This window comes from Alligator mississippiensis, chromosome 4, assembly GCF_030867095.1.
Source record: "Alligator mississippiensis isolate rAllMis1 chromosome 4, rAllMis1, whole genome shotgun sequence".
NCBI classification, from domain to species: Eukaryota; Metazoa; Chordata; order Crocodylia; family Alligatoridae; genus Alligator; species Alligator mississippiensis.
Genome location: NC_081827.1, coordinates 180,748,580 through 180,768,169, shown reverse-complemented (window position 1 = coordinate 180,768,169; position 19,590 = coordinate 180,748,580). Strand labels below are relative to the sequence as shown.

General features: G+C 41.7%; 1 protein-coding gene across 1 annotated transcript in view; it reads left to right on the top strand.

The window, feature by feature from the left end:
- ABCA12 (ATP binding cassette subfamily A member 12) overlaps positions 1–19,590 on the top strand; it is a 133,479-nt gene that overhangs the window by 98,022 nt on the left and 15,867 nt on the right. Inside the window, exons 37-42 of the mRNA XM_059727150.1 lie at positions 919–1,009; positions 4,123–4,250; positions 5,277–5,364; positions 7,067–7,172; positions 17,664–17,718; positions 18,213–18,390. Coding sequence (XP_059583133.1) covers positions 919–1,009; positions 4,123–4,250; positions 5,277–5,364; positions 7,067–7,172; positions 17,664–17,718; positions 18,213–18,390 — 646 coding nt within the window. The remainder of the gene's footprint in view (positions 1–918; positions 1,010–4,122; positions 4,251–5,276; positions 5,365–7,066; positions 7,173–17,663; positions 17,719–18,212; positions 18,391–19,590) is intronic.

Genomic DNA, 19,590 nt, shown 5'->3' with positions numbered 1-19,590 from the left:
AATTCTCAACCACACTACTGTGAGATGCTTTTAAGAGTGCAACGCAACAATAGCATTGTTAGGTATGCAAACACCTACACATAATTTATGACATAACTCCAGAGATTTCAAATAGGAACCCATAGTGTCAAAAAAACTCTGACTTGCTTTGATCTGTCTGAATTCTTTATAATAGAAGAATTGCTCTATTATTTTTCTGAAGTCAGAAAACAAAGGAGATTGGTTTGTGAAATGGAATACTACTAAATTCACAAAAGTAATGGAGGGGTGCCTTGAGTCTAAAATAGTTGAGAACCAATGGCCTTGCCCCTATGGCTATGATCCAAGTTAGAAAGCTTTCTTGTCCTTCAGTTGAGCTGACAGAGAAGTAGGTTAACTTGGTTTTTACAGTTGAATTATGAAAAGGTCCATATTAACTGCCAAATATTCCCTGAGGGAATTAATACAGTGCAGGGAAATATTTGTGGTGATCTGCAGTTTGTTACCATCACATGGGTCTCCAGTGCAACACTTCTAGCAGTGGGGGATGTCGTTTATTTGTAATCTTATTTTGACCTTTTCATCTTAAACTTTTTAGGCTTTTGGCTTTGGGGTTTTGAAGCAGGCTTAATAGTCTCCTCCCAATCAGCATGACAGTGACCACCAAAATCATGTCTATAGAACCAAAGCTAAAACTGCTATGCATTCGGAACTGCTGAACAACTACAGTCCCAATTGAATTCATTGGGAATTGTGGGCTGCCCAGCACCTCTGAGGACACACCCTGGCCCGCTGTACAGGCTGGTCCTCTCCAAAGGGCTGTATATATTCTGTCACCTGTATATATTCTGTTACAGGGACCTCTGTCATTGCATAATTAGATACCATTTGCATGTCTATACATTGGAAATTTCAAGAAAATAATGTGCTTGTTTTCAGGTGTTTAAAAGAAGATATGCTTGGCCAGTGGGTATTCAGTGGAAACCAGAGCACTAAATATTCTGCCTGCAACTGCACAGGCAGCCACCAGGTAAAGCTAAATTAATACTTAATGAGAGAGTGAATTTGAAATACTTGAGAGGTACCTGGTATACAAATTATCTTATAGTTCAGAAGTCAGGTATTGCAAATGGGAACTCACTGGTTCAACTCCATCCCAAACCATGGTGAAAATTGTTATCAAGTGGCTGTTTGATGTACTAGACATTGCATATACTCATAAGGAAAAATATCTCTGGACTAAAGAGATTATAACCCAAGGTGCAGATCTTACAAACCTTTACATGAGTGTTTAATTTTACTGCTGTAACTCAGGACCCTTGAGGCTCATCAGACTATTATCAAATCCCTCCACTTTTGACCCTCCAGCCCAAATTATTAGGTATCCATTTATAGCTGGGTCAACTAGGAGTGGCCTTTGGCCCAAGTTTGGAGTGTAGCTTGTATTCATGCCTCTGGAGTCATAGTGCAATGCTTAACCACTCTGCCCCTGTGCTCCACACTACCATGAATAACCCCACTGAAATCAATGGAAATGTCTGCAGGACTGGGGCTTAAGTAGACCAGGCAGACAAAGTGGGAGGAAAAAAGAAGCAGAGAAAGGTGGCACAACTTCTTCATGGTCACTTAGTCAGTCTCCAGCAGGTCAATGGCAGAACCAAGCCTACATCCCAGTAACATATCCTCCTTGTGCAGTGATTGATACTGCCTCCCAAGATAGTACTGTTGCAGTTACCACTAATTGGCATCTCTGTAGCAAGTCTCAGCAAAGAGGTCATGGACTGAATAGTCTCAGAGGGTAAATTAACTTCTCGGGGGAGGCCCTCAGCTAGTAAACTGGAGTAGCTATGTTAATTTGCATCAGTTTTATATCTTACACTTTATCTCTAGAAGTTCCCCCTTCAGATCCTGGGAAGATATATGTTGTCAAGTAGCAGTGATGCAGAACCTATTGCTGGCACTAAACATGATGTACTTGATCTGTAGGTATACAGAGAACTTCCTTCTCCAGGACTGTCACTTTAGCACCCTTTGACAAGCAGTAATTTTACTTTAGCAGAGGAGAGGAGGGAATACTGTGCTCTGAGGGAGATTCACACAGTAATTTCTCTGCCTTCTGTACTTACCTACCCTCAGTGGAAAAGGTTTTAATGGTGTTTTTCAGTGTTGCATGATTGTCCCATTTAACAGAAGTGAGTATGTATTCAAGAGGAAAATTGCATTTTATAGTGTGCTATCTTTATGTGGAAGTGCCCTATTATCACCATTTGCCTTCAAAGATTTAAGTGAGTGAAGAAGTCTGGGTCCATCTGCTTTTACGCTCTTCGTATAATAGATGATGATGATGTTTAATAAATAGTTATCACTTTGCACTGCATTGGCACTTACAGGCTCAGATCAGGACCTTATTGTGCTGGGCTCTGTATATACATGTGATGAGAAGGCAGACCCTGCTCCAAGGCAGACCGTTACAATCTCAGTGTAAGATGTCTGATGACACAGCCAATGTTGTTAAAAGTTACTTCTGCTTATCCCATTAGGAAACCTGGTCCAAAGCTGAAAATCTGCCTGTTTCGTGCAATTTGTTAGGAATATTGTTAATTTCAAATCATTGATTACTGTTTCAAATAGATCTGTAGCATGCTTGGCAATGATTTCCATTTGGCTGGCACAAAGCAGGTGTTTCTCAGCTGTCTTGCGTCCCCTGGTGAAAAGAAATAATCATATATATTGTAGGGGAGGCATGCTCTTTTGTAATGTACTAGCAGAGGGGAGTAGCAGGTGTGCTGTTTGATGGGGAGGGCATGTCAACTTTAAGCAGTGTCCAGGGGCCTGATCCTGCATCCTCTGAAGTCGATGTAACTTTGACTCTCTCTTTGACTGATACAGTTTGTAAAACATGTTGTGTGCCTTCCAGCTGTCCTGTCTGGGCCAGGGCTGCTCAGGATTTCTCTGCACTCCTGGCAAAGCAGTAAAAAACACAGCACATTGCTGCTGTGAAGCTGCAGCAGTTCTTCTGTTTTATCGGTTGCTTTGCCTTGGCCAGGGTCTGGGTCAGAAAAAAGCAAGGCAGCATGAAGAGGCAATATGCTGCTTCCATAGCCTCCCTGCTTGATACTAAGCTTGTGAATCTATGTTGAGATCAATTCCACCCTATCAGATCCCGTTATTGAACTGAAGAGGAGAGAAATGATGGATATAGGCACCCAGCAGGGGACTGTGGGGATATAGATTGCTGGAGGGACATGAGGAAATGGGAGCTTTTCCTAGGACTTCTGCCATTTCAGATGAAGAGCCAAACCCTGTAGGCATATGGGTGAATTACACTCATATTTAGCCCCTTATAGCTATGGTAGGCATTAATTAATCACTCACCTTGAAACATGTGCCAAAGTTATTTTGATCTCAGCAGGACTTCAGCAGGTGCTTAGTTGAACCAAGACTTGAACTAGGGCATCTCCATAAGTTCGTTGCTGAATGGGGACCACAAGCATTAAAAACAACACATTGGAATGTATGCCCTAATGCTTCAGAGCTCTGAACCCAGATCCCCATTCTTTTGAAGCACCAGTCCTTGGACAGGAATATACCTTATTGACCCAAATCTAAGACAACTTTGAATTTATGATCCTGCCAGAAATTAGGTCATCTTAAATTCAGCCTCCCACCCCTTGCTTGTACTTGTTTCTCCTCCTCCTCCTCCTCCTCCTCCCAGCCCATTGCCCCTGTGCCTGCCCATACCCCCGAAACCGATGCCTGTGCCTGGGAAGGCAATGGCAGAAAAGAGCAGTTGGGAGAAAGGAGCAGGGATTGGGGGGGAGGGAGGCTGCAGGGGGCAGCATGAAGCCATGGAGGTAGGGGCTAAATGAACCCCTAAATGAGCCGTCCCCTACTAAATGAGCCATTCTAGCCTGGGGCAGGAAGCAGCTCTGCTCTGACTTCACCTGCTTGCCCCAGGTTGGTGCTCAAATCTAAGACAAAGGCTGCCCTGCCCTCCCCCCCCCAACCTCCTTTGGGGAATAAACCTCATCATGAACCAGAGTAAATATGGGAAGTCTTAAATGCTGTTCATTTGATTTATGACACTTATGTTTTAGTTAAAGAAACAGTTTTAATTGTTTTCTTTCTTTCTTTCTTTTCCAGGCATGCCCACAATTTGCCTTTTCCCCACCTCACCGAAGAACCTTCTCATCCAGGATGGTTTATAATCTTACTGGGCATGATGTGGAAACATACCTTTTAGAAACTGCCAGAGATTTTCTGCAGAAAAGGTACAACATAAATCCATTTGTCCCTCATTCTCTGTTTCATCATTAGTTACTGGCTTGTTAAGTGTTTAATTCTCTTTTAACAGCCCAGCTATTTTAAATTTATTTTTCATATGCTCTCCTGCTGTAGATACAAGGTTATTTTAAAGATGTATTGAAGGTACATGGTTAATTGTAATGCCTGTTGGATGCACTCTAAGGCAGGCCTGTTCCTGCCCTCCAGTATGGCACTATGTAATGTTGGAACTGAACCACCTGGTATGACAACAGTTGCATTTTTTTCAGAAAAATGTTGACCAATCGAAAAAATAAAACAAGGAAAAAAAGAAATTTGATAGCCTTCACAGTTAAACAAGCCTTGTACAGGGATTGTGCTCCTAAACTCTGATTCAACAAGGTGTTTAAGTGCATACTGCACTTTCAGAATGGGTTTGTGTCTTATTAATGTTACTTAAGCACATGCCTAAAGTGCTTTGTTAAATCAGGGCCTTCTGAGCCAGTTTCTTCACTAGCAGATACTCCTTCTTTATAAGAGAGGACTGTATATAAAGTGCTTTGACGCAAAAAATAAAAAGTACAGATAAATCAACTGCAAAAAATTAATTTCCTTACGGATTTGAGATGAATTCTTCATCTCTTGTGCAAATCTTACACAAACATAGAATTGTTCAGTGAAAGGAGTCAGAAAAACAATGCATTACCTTTCAACTGCAATGTTTCCCGGAGTGGTATCTAGAGATTTCAACTTAGCTGCTTCGTTTTTGTCTTTCTTTTAAAAGTAAAGGCTCCTTCAGTAATGCTGACTGGACTACTCTATAAATGCTGAGCTAAATGCTCTTGTCATTTGTACTAACATAACGCCAGCGGCACTCCAGTGCTGGTGATTCTTTGCATTACAATAATGTTTAGAAGCCCTGGTGGAAATTGGCATCTCTTAATTGACTCCAGCGCAGCTAATGCAACTTTATACTAGCCCAGGGTCTAGTCTTGCACGTTTCTGATGATCGTGTGTCCCTCTTTTCCATTCAGGTATGGTGGTTGGAGTTTTGGGCTGCCTTTGACTAGTGACCTCCAGTTTGATATCAGCCCAGTGCCGGCCAACAGAACACTCACTAAGGTAACTAGCATTGTGGCGGTAGGGTCATGCAAAACTGCCATAATGCGAATGCAAAGAAGGCGTCTTGCCTGATATGATCATCACTTAAAGAGGATGAAGCCAAGTTACCAACCTTGCATGTTTTAGGCACATTTTTGAGGATTCACCAATACTTGGTGTATCTTTATTAAGACAAAATAAATAGATGGAAGATAAGATAGAGAAATTGCTTGACATCTTCTAGAAAGTAGATGGGCATTGTACATCTTGGTTCCCCCTAGCCTCTATGATTCTGCTGCACCCCAGGAGGTCATCAACCTAAATGCATAGCTCATCATCTCCTCAAGCCCTTGCTCTCATCTGCTGCATATTCACTCCAGTCATGGCTTACCTCCAGCATGGTCTCTTCAGGCTTCCTGCCCTCTCAAACACCCCATTGTCTTTGATCTGGGGCAACGTTTTCCTTCACACAAGGAGTGGATCCAGAATGGCAGCAAAAGTGCCCTCTAAAGCTAGCTTTCAGTGCTGGACTAGCCATTCTTCCCTACCATCTAGAAGTACCAGAAGGCATAATGACTCATTTCTAGACCAGTCACACATCTTCTATTGCACTGTCTTTCACTTCCTAGTCACAGAAGCAGCTGCTGCACATTGACCAACTCCCTTCATCTTTATCCTGGTCATCTAATGTAGTCTAAAATGCATTGTCTGGCATGGACAGGTTGTCCCATGTTGTGGTGTAATGCCGAAAAATGCAACCATTTTAGTTCTTTTGTATAAGCCATGGCTACTAATAACAAATGTTTTGCTCCTTTAGCTTAATGCAGACCAAACTGTGTACCCCTGCTCACATTAGGCAGTTCTCAAGAACAGACTCACTTGTGAATAGAGTAAGCTGTTAATGAAAGACAACTCCTTTGGCCTACAAATTGAGTTGGTTTGCTCTGAAAGTGAGCAATAAAGATGGAACCTCACACTTCCATATTTAGACTAAAGATACATTTACAATCTACGTACAAAATATGGTCTTTTATTACATAATTACAACCCAGGTTGGGTTGTTTGTGACTCAGTCCTCATCCCCAGAAGCCTTAATTTGCTTATAGTTCGAGGATAATTGAGATATATCTCTGGCTTGGGCTTTTGCACTGAAGTTCATCTATGTAGCATCTGAGAGCCTCCCCTAGAAAATCAATAACTATGACAAAGCTCTTAGTGTGTTTGGGACTCTCTGGCCCTTATTGTAAAAACTCAGTTTTCCCGTTTTGGTTTGGGTTTTTGTTTAGATTTTCCAAGGGGTAAAAGTGAATTCCACCTCTAGGTAAAGACCTGATGGTTGGAATATAGGCTGCAATGACCTCTTTATGTACTGAACCTGAAGCCATTGAGGTAATGTGTGGACGTTTCCAAAAGACATTGTAGAACTGGGGCCTTGGTGAACTGTTTGGTTGATAGTGCACAGTACTAAATTAATTCATGGCTTTCCTTTCTCATAGCAGCCACTGGCACTAGCTGTGTTGCTTGGATCCAGACCAAAGTTCTCAGCACCCAACAGCACCAAAGCTTTGTTCTTTCCTTTTAAATGTCATACCTTTACCAAATGTTTTTAGAATCACAGTTTTTAAATATTAGTTACAGCAGCATTAATTTGTCCAACCAGAAAACAACACAGATCTTGGTAATGATCTTCTACTTGTTGTTTTTATCTCCCAATTGAATGTAGGTATGGTATACTCCAGAAGGGTACCACAGCCTTCCAGCTTATCTCAACAGCCTAAACAATTTCATTCTTAGAGCCAACCTGCCAAAAAATGAGTCTTCTAAACATGGTAGGTACACAGGAATCTTTGAAATCTTTATAACATCTCCCTTTGATACACATTGAGAAACTCCAGGTTTCTATTTGTAAAGCAAATGATGCAGTGGATAGGCTGGATTCACTGCTGGTATAAATTGGTGCTGTGTCTATTAACCCCAGAAGTAATTTGCCCTCATAAGGCACGTCCCCATGAGCAGGAATGTATGTTCCCCGGGGACAGCTAGCAGTGGCACATATTTGGTGCACAGCAAGTTACCCTAGGTGGGGTAGAGAAAGCTGGGGCCAGCACCTGGAGTGTCCCCAGCAGCCTTATCTGGAGTCCTGGGGACTTCCCAGGGCTCCAGCAGCAGAGATCCAGGTGTGCGGAGCCTGGTCGGCACCTGAAACATGGCTGTGGCAGGCCAGGCTCCAGTTTTTGGCAGTGCATGCTGCCTCTACGTGCACCAGCCCACTTTTTTCTGGCATCTGGTTTTTTTGACGCTGGGATCTCCTGGTGTCAAACCCCTTCCCCCCTCCCGCTGTCCCCCCCCCCCCCCCCCCGAAATTAGCAGTGAGGAGAATGCATGCATGTGCGGCACATGCACTTTACAGCGCCTCAGATGGGTCTGTAGTGCTGCAAACCACACATGCGCACTCGTGGGGATGTGCCCATACGAGGAATATTGGTTCATTGAAGACGGTAGCAAATTTTTCATTGACTTCTTTAATGAGGTCATGTTTTGATTCCTGATAATAGTGATTCACTTACATTTCCTTTGAAGTCTATATATTACATATATCAAAAGTCTATATCTAGGATCAGTGGACAGGGACCAAGTAATCCCTTAAGCCACTTTCCTTCTCCCACAAACAGTGAAGGCTTTGGCCTGGTGTTTGACTTCCACAATGGTATGGAGATAGCTGGCTTTAAATACATGACATTTTTCTGTACAAAAGCTACTTTAGTTTACTGTCAGTGGTGTTTTAAATTACTTAGTTTTAATGATTTTCTTCTCTGAGCTGTCAACAGTTGGATTATGGTAATGAAATATTTGACAGGTGTGCATGTGAAAGAATTTTTAAAAACCCAAAACTTAAACCACCTCTAAAATATTATATTTTTGGCAGCATGTGAACTATCTAGAATCTAGCAGTGATGTGGTAAAGCAAATGGGGTTATCACTTATTTGCAATTACATCTGAATTGTTTTGCCATCGTGCAGCATCTCAAATTAATCTTTTGTACCACAGTATGCTGTTTTTCACTTATCTTTATTACATGTAAAATACAGACAAGCAGATCTGCAGGAAAGACTTACAATCATAATATTATGAGGAGTATGAGGGTATGGACATCAGAACAATTTATTGTAAGTTAAAAGGGTCCATGATAACTGCTATGTGGGCACCCAGGGACAGGTCTGGGATAAGGGAGTTCAGTGATGCAGTTGCACACTCCTTTGATTCCTGCTTCACCCAAACTTTAAAATCAACTGCCTGGGAAGGGCAGTGGTTTAGGTTGTAGCCGTGTTGGTCTAAGGACATAGTCAGACAAGGTTCCTTGGGTGAATTTGATATCTTTTATTAGACCAACCCAAATGGTTGGAGAATAGTTATTAAGCAAGCTTTCGGGTTCAAAAACCCTTCGTCAGGCTAAGGAAGCTGCAGCAGTTGGTGTGTGGTGTTTCATTCCTGGATGGAATGAAAAGTAAAGAAGCCAGGGGCTGGGCTGGGGAGTCAGTTGCCAGGCAGATTGTAATGTATCAAAAATCCAATGTCTATGTTTAGTCCATGATCTCTAGTATCCAGGAGGTTGATGAAATGGAGCTCATAGGCTCATCTCTGGGAAGTGTTGTGTAAGTTTCCCTTGAGGATCAGGACTGAGAGATTGGAGAGAGAGTGGCCCTCCTGTGAGAAATGTGCCCCCACCGGTAATTGGGTATTTCTGTCTTTGATGGATTTCCGGTGTGCGTTCATTCTGTTGCACAGTTGTTGTCTGGTCTCTCCTACATATTTTCCATCAGGGCATTTGGTGCATTGAATGAGGTATACTACATTTCTGGAGGTGCAGCTGTAAGATCCTGGGATGCTGATGGCTCTGTTGTGGGGTGTAGTAATAGTGGAGGTGGTGGAGATGTGGGGGCAGGTTTTGCATTTCTTGTCCTGGCACGGTCTGGATCCTTTTGGTGTGTTCTGGGCTTGAGGAAGTTTGCTTCTGGTGATGAGGTTGGCGAGGTTGGGTGCTTGTCTGAAGGCTAGGATGGGTGGCTCTGGGAAGATCTTTTTAAGAATAGGATCTTTTTCTAATATGGGTTGCAATTTTTTGAGGATTTTCCGTACAGGTTCAAGGGATGGGTGATACGTCATAACCAGCGGTGTGCGATTTGTGGGTGTTTTTCTTCTGTACTGCAGCAGTTCTTCACGTGGTACCCAGGTGGCTCTTTCAAACGTGCGATCTACCTCTCTGGAGGAGTGTCCTTGCTGGGTGAAAGCCTTTTTAAGATTGGCGAGGTGGCAATCCCGGGTGTTCTCTTCAGTATATTTGCGGTGGTATCTGAGGGCTTGGCTGTATATCACAGCTTTTTTGGTGTGTTTCGGGTGATTGCTGGTTCTGTGCAGATATGTATGTTGGTCTGTGGATTTCTTGTATACTGTGGTCTGTATTTTACCCTTCTGGATACTGATCATTGTGTCTAAAAAGAGGATGTTGGTGCTGGAGTATTCTAAAGAAAGTTGGATGGAGGGATGGTGACTGTTGAATTTCTGATGGAACTCAATCAGAGATTGCAGGTTCTCAGTCCAAATGATGAAGATGTCATTGATGTATCTTAGGTATAGTAAGGGTTTGATGGTGCAGTTCTTGAGGAAGTCTTCTTCCAGGTGGCTCATAAAAAGGTTGGCATACTGTGGGGCCATTTTAGTGCCCATAGCTGTTCCCATCATCTGGAGGAAGTGTTGATTATTAAAAGTGAAATTGTTGTGTGTGAGGATGAAGTGTATAAGCTCAGTAATATCTTTGGGTCTGTATTCTGGGTTGTAATCTTGTTCCTGTAGATATGTAAGGCAGGCATGGATGCCATCCTGGTGTGGGATGTTGGTATATAGGCTGGTAACATCCATGGTGGCTAGGAGTGTGTTGCTGGGAAGGTGGTCTATATTTTTAAGTTTCCGTAGCAAGTCTGTAGTGTCTTGGACAAAACTTGCTCTGTGGGTGACAAGCGGTTTTAGGATGGATTCAACAAAACCTGATATTTCCTCCGTTGGGGTCCCATGGTTGGATACGATAGGTCTGCCAGGGTTCCCTTGTTTGTGGATTTTAGGAAGCATCTAAAAAGTCCCCGGGTTAGGTAGCGGGGGGATCAAGGGCTGTAGTTTTTCTTGTAATTGTGGTGGAAATGATTTGATGGTATTGTTGAGTTTTTTGGTGAAAAGGGGAGTAGGATCTTCTTGTAGTTCGTTGTAGTAGGTGGTGTCAGAGAGCTGTCTGTTGGCTTCCTTTATGTAATCCTCATGGTTTAGGATGACTATGGCTCCTCCTTTATCTGCTGGTTTTATTACTATTTGGTGGTTAGATCTTAGAGATTCTATGGCCTTTTTCTCTGGTAGAGAGAGGTTGTTGTGGTGGCGTGTGTTGCTGATTATTTCATTGTTCATTCTTTCCCTGAAGTAGTCAATGTAGCGGTCAAGGTTAGGGTTTTGTCCACTGCGAGGTGTCCAATCTGATGTTTTTTGGGGTTTTTTGGCATTGATCTTTTCTTGAATGTTGTCAGAGGATGAGTTGTTGTTGGGAGTGGGTTCAGTTTGGGAAGGGCAGTGGCATTTCAAATCAGACAACACTGACTGAAGGAGTCAAATGACTTCATTGCTAATTGTAATCTATCTGATTCCTGCTAATGTCTCTCCACTCCACCAGTGCCTCTCCTTTTATTGGTCTTGATGTTCTACTATTCAAACTATTCCTCCTTCTGCAAATTTTCTCTCATGTCATGTCTCTCATATTTAATGTCTCTCATCTATATTACATTCTTGCAGATTGTTTTCAGCTCCAGCTAAGAGTCTTAACTCAGGTGTGGTAATATGAACTCAGGTGTAGAAATGACTGACAGTGAAATATTGGAGGCACTGTCAAGATGTTGGAAAAGAGTAGATTTTGTTTTATGAGTCAGAATAAGGGGTGTACATTTAATTGTTATTACTACAGGACTTATGACACAGTATCTTTTGATGAATTTGACTTTTTGCCTAGTTTGTTGTGTTTTTTAAACTCGTATAATCTAGCAATTTAGTGCACATTCCAATACATTTATATTTGTTTTTGCTTTAATCTACAGCTGAATAATGTAGTGCTAGGCCCCTAGCATATTAGTAAAGTGTCTAGTTTCTCTTTAAATGGAGAAAAGTATGTGTTGTGTTCATATGTGATGCTACACCTCAGCATCTGCATTCCCCTTTTCAAAATCCTCAATCTGCCCATGTGCACACTCTTACCCTGCTGGAGATGAAAGCTAAATTGTGGTAGCTTAGTCCTCTTTCACTGACTAGAATTAAATACATTGTACTGGAAAATATTTGACCACTTACTTTTGACCTGAAAAAGGACCTGGGGGTCATGATAGACCACAGAATGAACATGAGCCACCAATGTGATGCCATAGCTGGCAGAGTGAATAAAACACTGGCATGCATCTACCGATGCATCTCAAAAAAGACTAAGGATGTCATCCTTCCTGTCTATTCAGCCTTGGTGAGACCGCCACTGGAGTACTGTGTCCAGTTCTGGGCGCTGCTCTTCAGAAAGGATGTGGAGAAGCTTGAGAGAGTCCAAAGGAGGGCCACATGCATGATTAGAGGCCTGGAGAGCAGGTCATATGAGGAGAGGCTGAAAGACATGGGACTGTTCAGCCTGGAGAAGAGAAGACTTAGAGGAGACTTAGTGGCAGCCTATCAGTATATAAGGGGTGTATATCAGGGCCTGGGGGAGCATCTGTTCACCAAGGTACCCCAGGGAAGATGAGAAACAATGGGCACAAACTGCTTGAAGATGACTTCAGATTGGACATAAGGAAACACTTCTTTGCTATTTAAGTGCCTAGGGTCTGGAATAGACTTCCCCCAGAAGTGGTACAATCACCTACTCTGGAGATCGCTTAAAAATAACTTGACATGCACCTTGCTGGGGTCATCTGACCACAGCAGTCTTTCCCTCCCAACTGCAGGGGGGCTGGAGCCGATGATCTCATGAGGTTCCTTTCAGTCCCTAACATCTATGAATCTATGCTTTTACTGCATCTATATCCATATGGGTTGTGGGTGCCATGGGCGAAACAAATGAATACTAGTAAATGACAAGACTGATAATTCCCACATCCCACTAATAAACCCATATAAAGAGTGGGAAAAATCAAATGAATTTATGAGGAAAACTCAGCAGGGGTAGCATAAGCCTAGTCTGAAATATAATTGAGGAGCAAATTCTGTGTGGTATCTTCTTAAAAGCTAAAGCTATTTGTTGCTGTGACAAATAAATGACAGTTTAAGAACCATTGAAATGGCCAGATAAACGTGCATTGTCATTTCAGCAGTTTGAAAGAGGTGCCAGTCCTGCTTTTGAGGTTTGACTTAGACTGCGTACATTTTAAAAAATACATAAAAGTGCTTTTTACCCTGTCACTAAGCAAATCATAATAGCATTCGACTTATGTATATTGTATTTCCTTTTTTCCAGCCTCACAAAAAAGTATTGAAATGGAAATTTTGACTTCTAACCTAAGCTGCAGTAGAGGAAAAATGGCTTTATAGTGAAGTATTAACAGATTAGCCAGACTGTATGTCTTTTTTTTATTTTTTACAGCACAAATCATTTTCTCATTGTTTGTATGTCTTTATTAGCAGCCTGAGATTTGTATTTCATCCTGCCAAAAAAGAATCATTCTTCTTTAGTGACAATTGTTTTATTTTCTTTAAAATGAGCTGCAAGTAAAATCTCACTGTTTTATCTGTTTCGGTGATATGTGCTGACTATAGCACATCATTATCTAAAACTAAGGCTAGGGTCATCCTCCCCTGTCCATAGGGGATAACACCTGGGTATAACTATTCAGCAATTTCCTCATGAGAAGAGCCCCAAATACAGAGACCTATGCTGATCTATAGGCACCCAGCTGAAAATAGCCTGATTTTCAAAGGTGTTGAGTACTATTAATTTTTTTAGAATTTAACAGCAACTCTGGGTTCTCAGTATCCATCCACAGAGAATGGGGGCACTTATTTAGGTAACAAAATATGGATTTAAGTGTCTAATTTTAGGCCCCTTTATTTGAAAATATTAGCTTGACCTCTGTCAGGTCCAAAAGTTATGGAAGCTTGCTCTAGCTTCCATAGCATATTACTAGGGTTTGAAACTGAGTGAAGTTCCTTTTTTTATTGTATAACACTGCAAAAGTCTATAGGACAAAAAATGGGAAGAATGAAAAGGGTTGACTAAAGTATGAACAGATGTCACATTTGTCCCTGGAGAAAGTCCCTGGATCATGCAAATGTACACATCCATTTTCCCACCTCTAGTCCCTCTGAAATGTGTAGGATAAAGCATACTATGGCCAGCTACAGACATTACAAATAAACTAGTATAAGTGATCAGAAACCAATCTATACCTGTAACAGAAAACAAGTTGGACACACAGAGACTGGTTTAAAAATGGTAGAACCTGGTTTGAGATTTGCCCCCCCTCCTTTCCCCTCCAACAAGAGGACAAATGTATGTTCTGTTCACTATCACTCTAAACACTGCTTACAGAAAATCACTAACTTAGAATGATTCTGCCTCAGGGTTTTTGAATGCGTGTAACTAGCCTAATAGTTTTTCCCAGGTTATCTAGTTGTACATCAGTACAATTGTTGTGGCTCATTCCAGGGAGGGATAAGCCTGTCAAGCTGTGCGCTCTTGCTGGCTGCTTACCAGGAAAGGAGCAGCAATACAGCTTGAGAGGGCTACATTTGGACAGAACTGTGTAGCACCAGTTTTAGTTCCAGTCAGATCCCAGGACAATCCCAGGTCAAATGAGATTTCTGTTTGTAGCCTGAAGTCCCACCAGAGCCTGATTGTCATAGGTGGCTTACCATGACCACATTCCACCCTGAGGTGTGATGAAGCTGTAGATACTTCATAAAGGATCAATTCTTCGTTGTCTTGCGTGTTCTATGCTGATTGAAACCAATACAAAATGGACATACAATGCTGTTTTTTGAAGGTGGAAGCATTTTGAAGAAGCTTTGTATTTGCTTTATACAGATACAAGCAATGACTCGAGGTGCATGATACAGGCCCTAAGTCTTATTATGGCTGGATCAAATCTCTGGAGATATTACTGTGACAATCTCAAGTGCAGCATAAACCACATTCTTGTTTTTTAACAAAACAGTTAAAACTCTGAATCTTTAGCTGAGATAACAAGCAAGTCTTCATGCTATGCAGTCATAGAGTGGAGAATTCTTGAACACTTTTCTCCTTCATATGCCTTATGATTGACTAGCTCTAACATGAATCTAAGCCTGATTTGGTTGAAGAAATACAGTTCAAATGTGCTCTGCAACATAAAAAAACCCGTTTGATTAACTTTTCATTTGCATCGTCGGCATTTCTGTTTTTTCCACAAGTCTCCGCCTGCTGGCTAATTTCATGAGAAATATTTCCCCCTCCTATATATTCCAAAGAAATTGTAGCTTGCATGCTTTCCAAACAGGCTATTAACAATTTGCCATTCTCACAGATTAATTATGGAGAATACATATTTATAATACATTTATACTAGGGGTGTCAAACTCAAATTATTTGGAGGGCTACATTCCCTGTTTCTCACTTTTCAGTGGGCCTAACTGCTCCAACTGCAGTAGAGATGATTCTGTCCAATGTGCTATTACCTTGGGAAGCCTCACCACTGTGACCAGAGCCTTGGCAAAAGTCTGAAAACTACATGGTCCGGCTCTTCAGGCTATATTTGGCTGGATGTTTGACATCTTTGATTTAAATAAAGAGTTCCTTAGCCTGAACTGGGTATACAAGCAGGCTACCATGAGGCAAACTAGGGAGTGAACTTACAGTGCATCTCCTGTTATGTGGTAGCTGCCCATGTGCATGCTCTTATCCCGTGATAAATACGTAAGAACAAAGCTACCATGCATTACTGTGGTGTAGTTGATGTACTTCCAGTTAACACCCTAACCTCCTACTTGTCAAAGTGTCCATTTCCTTTGAATATGTGAGATTAGATCTTTAGCTTCCTGGATTAGACTGATTTTGGTAAGGTTGGGGGTTTTAATCCACTTGTGATTTGCCTTATACCTTTTATCTCAGTGCAGTGGATCAATATATGCTTGTAAACAAAGCAAAAGTTCTTGATGTGATAGTAACATGTTTACAGCAGGATGCTATACTTTGTAATGAAATTATTGAGGTCAGACATTTGGACAATCTCTGCATAATGGTCAGAGAACTTCTTTCTGTCATTTGATTGTCACACACCTGTTTTAATAGCTCTGGTTAGGAGAGACCCACATTTTGCATTGGATCAATACCCAACATCTGCCTAATACCCAACATCAGTCCAATATCTGTGCAGGGCTAAATTTTAGATAGGTTGGTTCTGCATTTCTTTCTAGCTTCATGATACAGCTTTGAATTAACTTCTCTCCTTTTGTTCCCATCCATCAATTCAGTAGCAACAAAATGACCATTCATCAAATAAAATCTTGCACTGATTCAGCTCTGATGGTCTAGTATTCACCAGCTCTTTGACCACAACTCCTTTGCATGTAGCCACAACACCTGAGATTCCAAAGTGTTTCCCATACAAGTACTAGCCACGTTCAGGATTACTTAGCTTCCAAGATCTGATGCTTTAGTCTAGCATGGCTGAACTCAGTAGTAATTTTCTCATCAGGAAATAAGCCAATTGCCTTCAAAACTGTGAAGATTATTACAGGAAGCTTAGTCTGGTTTCTACTGAAAGGTTGGATTCCCAACAGAGAACGTGAAAGATTAATTTGCAATTGGTTATCCAAGACAACACTGGTCAGATTTGGTGCAGATGATTCATGTGGGCAAAAGTTTATAATGGAAACATGACAGCATAGTACTTGGTAATTATAGGGCAAGGGCCATTCTGACTGCTGACACATTAGTTAAAGTACTGACACTAGTCTATCTAAATGCCCAATCATATGGGAATACAGAGGGCTTAAATCACCCAAAAATGGAGTGCCCAATCTAAATTAGTGTACCTGAGTAGGAAACTAACTTAGATTGAGCTTGGGTTAACCCATTCTCACAAACACCTGTACACATTTGCAGCAGGGCCCAAGGGCTTGAAAAACTCAGCTGCTCACCCCACCCTGGGGCTGCACTAGTCTCACCTCAACCCTAATTGGGCTATTTTTAGCTCCCAACTACCTCTCGGAGACCCACCAAGCCCCCCTCAGTGGATCTGCCAGCCCCTGTGATCCTGCCAATCTCACCCAGACCCACCAACTGCCCCACTTGTGCCCCCTGCAGACCCACCAATTGCCCCCCCCAATCCCACTCCTCCCCCCTCCCCCATGTCAAGTTACTTATACAGGTGTCTGTGAATGGTTCCCAGCACATGCCATTTCTGGTTTACATTCATGTAGCTTGAACTGAGCTGCTTTATGTGTAGATTGGGTACAGTGAATGTCTGTACACACCCTCAGTCTTTCTGTCTTGCTTGGAAATGAGGATAATGCTTTCTTCTTGTTCAGTACACCTCTCACTTGGGTGTAGTGACACTTTAGCTAATGGTTATAAAAGTTTTGAAGCTAAAAAGGATTATGGGCCCAATTCTTGGCTTTTTAAAAGCACCCTCAGTTGCTACTAAGTGGTGCAATGATTTTGTAATTTTCTAGCAACTTTCAGCTAAATATTTTAGACCCGTAGTGGGCCACTGAGCATGGACAAAATAACTAGCAAAATAACTTGCAAAATAACTACCTATCTACTGGCTATGGTGCCTTTCCAAGGAATGAATTGATAAAGACGTCCTTTTACAGATGGGGAAACTGAGGAACACAGCTAGAGCCAGAATTTTCAGATGTGGTCTCTGATTCCAAAAGCTTCAGTTTTGGGGCACCCAAGTGTAAACACTTTAGGCTTACATGTAGCCTTATTGAATGCTGTAGAGTGAATCACATTTAAAGTTAAGCATATGCTGAATCTAGGCCTCAGGAGCTGATTTTCAGTTTTGCTAAGCATCAACAGTTCCTGCTGTCTGTAGCCAGAAATGTAGGTGTTCAACATTCCTGAATGTGGGCCCTGTCTGAGGCACTTGACCTGTTAGCAGCCACTTACAATCAGAAGCACATCATAAATGAGTAGCAGAGTGAGGGGCAGGACCCCATGTCCCTGACTTCCTCTCCTTCTCCTTCAACCACCACATCCTGCACAACTGCCAGCCTACACAGCAACGGAGTTGGTCACACACATTTTAAATTATTTTTCTTCTCTTCATAGGTATTATTCTATCAAGTCATCCATATCCTGGAGGACAGGATCCAGAACAAGTAATGTAAGAAGATTAATTTGACTGATACCTACCACTCTGAGTCATTTAGTTATAAAAGCAAAGCCTCTACCTGGACATCATGAAATAGCTGAAGTGTTAAGTAACTTCAGAAGATCAAATTCCTGTTTTCATAAAAAGCAGTGTCCTCCTTGCTACAGAGTTCATGCTTTCCCCCAGGACTGCTTCTCAAGTGCCTTTATAAATTTGGGGGTATTTTAGACATAGCAGCAATCTTGGGGCATTGCTATACCAAAGAGAATAATATATTTCCTTTATGCCTTTCCAAACACTCCTGTGTCACAGTGTAAGAGTCCAGTCCTACAAATCTTTTCCAGTAGGCATAATGCTTAATAGCTTACTAGCCTGAGCAGACACTATATCTGGAAGTATTCAGAGGATCAGGCCATTATTCCTTTAAAGTATGAATAATGTCAGTGAAATAAGGGGGACCACATTTTTTTACTTATTGTATGTCTGTCTTCCCCTTTCCTCCTCAGGCTCAGCAGCTTACTTGATATCATCATTTCAATGTTGCTTCTGATTGGCTACTCAATCACAACAGCCAGCTTTGTGCTATATGTGGTAAAAGAGCATCAAACCAAAGCTAAGCAACTGCAGCATATTTCAGGCATTGGTGTGACAAGCTATTGGGTGACTAACTTCATTTATGATCTGGTAAATAATTTTTATATTTTTATATGCATTCTGTGCTGAAAAATCCCCAGTTCTGTATTTAATGTTTGTTACATAGACTTATTAATATTATTACTGCAAGAGTTATGTAGTAATTGTTCTCAAAGGAATTGCAGATTATTAAACATGAACTGCAACACTAGATATTGCTAGGCAATGGAATTTCTTCCATCTTTTGTATGTGCACTCAACTCAGCACATTTATATGAGAGCAACATAACAAAGGCTAAAACTTGATTTAATCTTTAATATGTAGGCAACAAGCTGAGATTCTCACCTGAATCCAGAAACAGGAGTGTTAAAAGAAGTGCATGAAGATCAAAAGATTCATGAGAAAATCCTAGTGGTTTCTAATGTTAGGAATATCTTCAGCAGTTCAAGGGAATGCAATGAAAGAGAAACTTTTCACCCAGTACAGAGATCCCTCCTACTTCCTAGTTGTTCTTGTGTCAGAAGAATTTGATACCTGTTTCCTGTTAAGGTTTTTTCCCTCATATATTTGAAGATGTGGTCCATATTGGGTAAACATACCTATGGGAATCTACCACAAGGACAGGTTAGTGCAGCCCATCTGAATAAGATGGATCATAGCACTCATTAAGCACAGCCCCCCTCCCCCCACTCCGAGTACAGACTTCTTTTCAAGTCCTGGTGAGCCACTACATTGAATACATTTTGACTTCCTAATTCCCACAGCTGAGCTGTGCCTTTCTTTCCCATTTCCAATACTTTCTATTTCTTCATCAGCCATAAATGTGTGGCAAACATCACCAAATGAGGCCCCAGACCATTCATCCAGAACCCCTTGGTCACCCCATCTCAACCTGGTGCATATGATTAATATGGCTTCACCCTCCATGAGGTGGAGCCAGACCAGGTCGCCCTGTGCCTCATCTGCATATAATTTTTTGGAGGATCAAGAACACCTGGTTCTAGTAATGAGTGGGTGGCTAATTACCACATGGGTACCACCTTAACTGGGCATATGGAGGGGGGCATATGGAGTACACAGGCATAGTGCGCAGGGCTGAGCTATAGGGTCACCATGGTTTGAAACGCTGTTGACGCTGGTGGGGCTCAGCCCAGTAGACTATATGGTAAATCACAAGCCTTTACAGGGCAAACTGAAAAGGCCTGATCATGATTCTAACAGAAAAGGCAACAAGCATTTTTCAATCACAT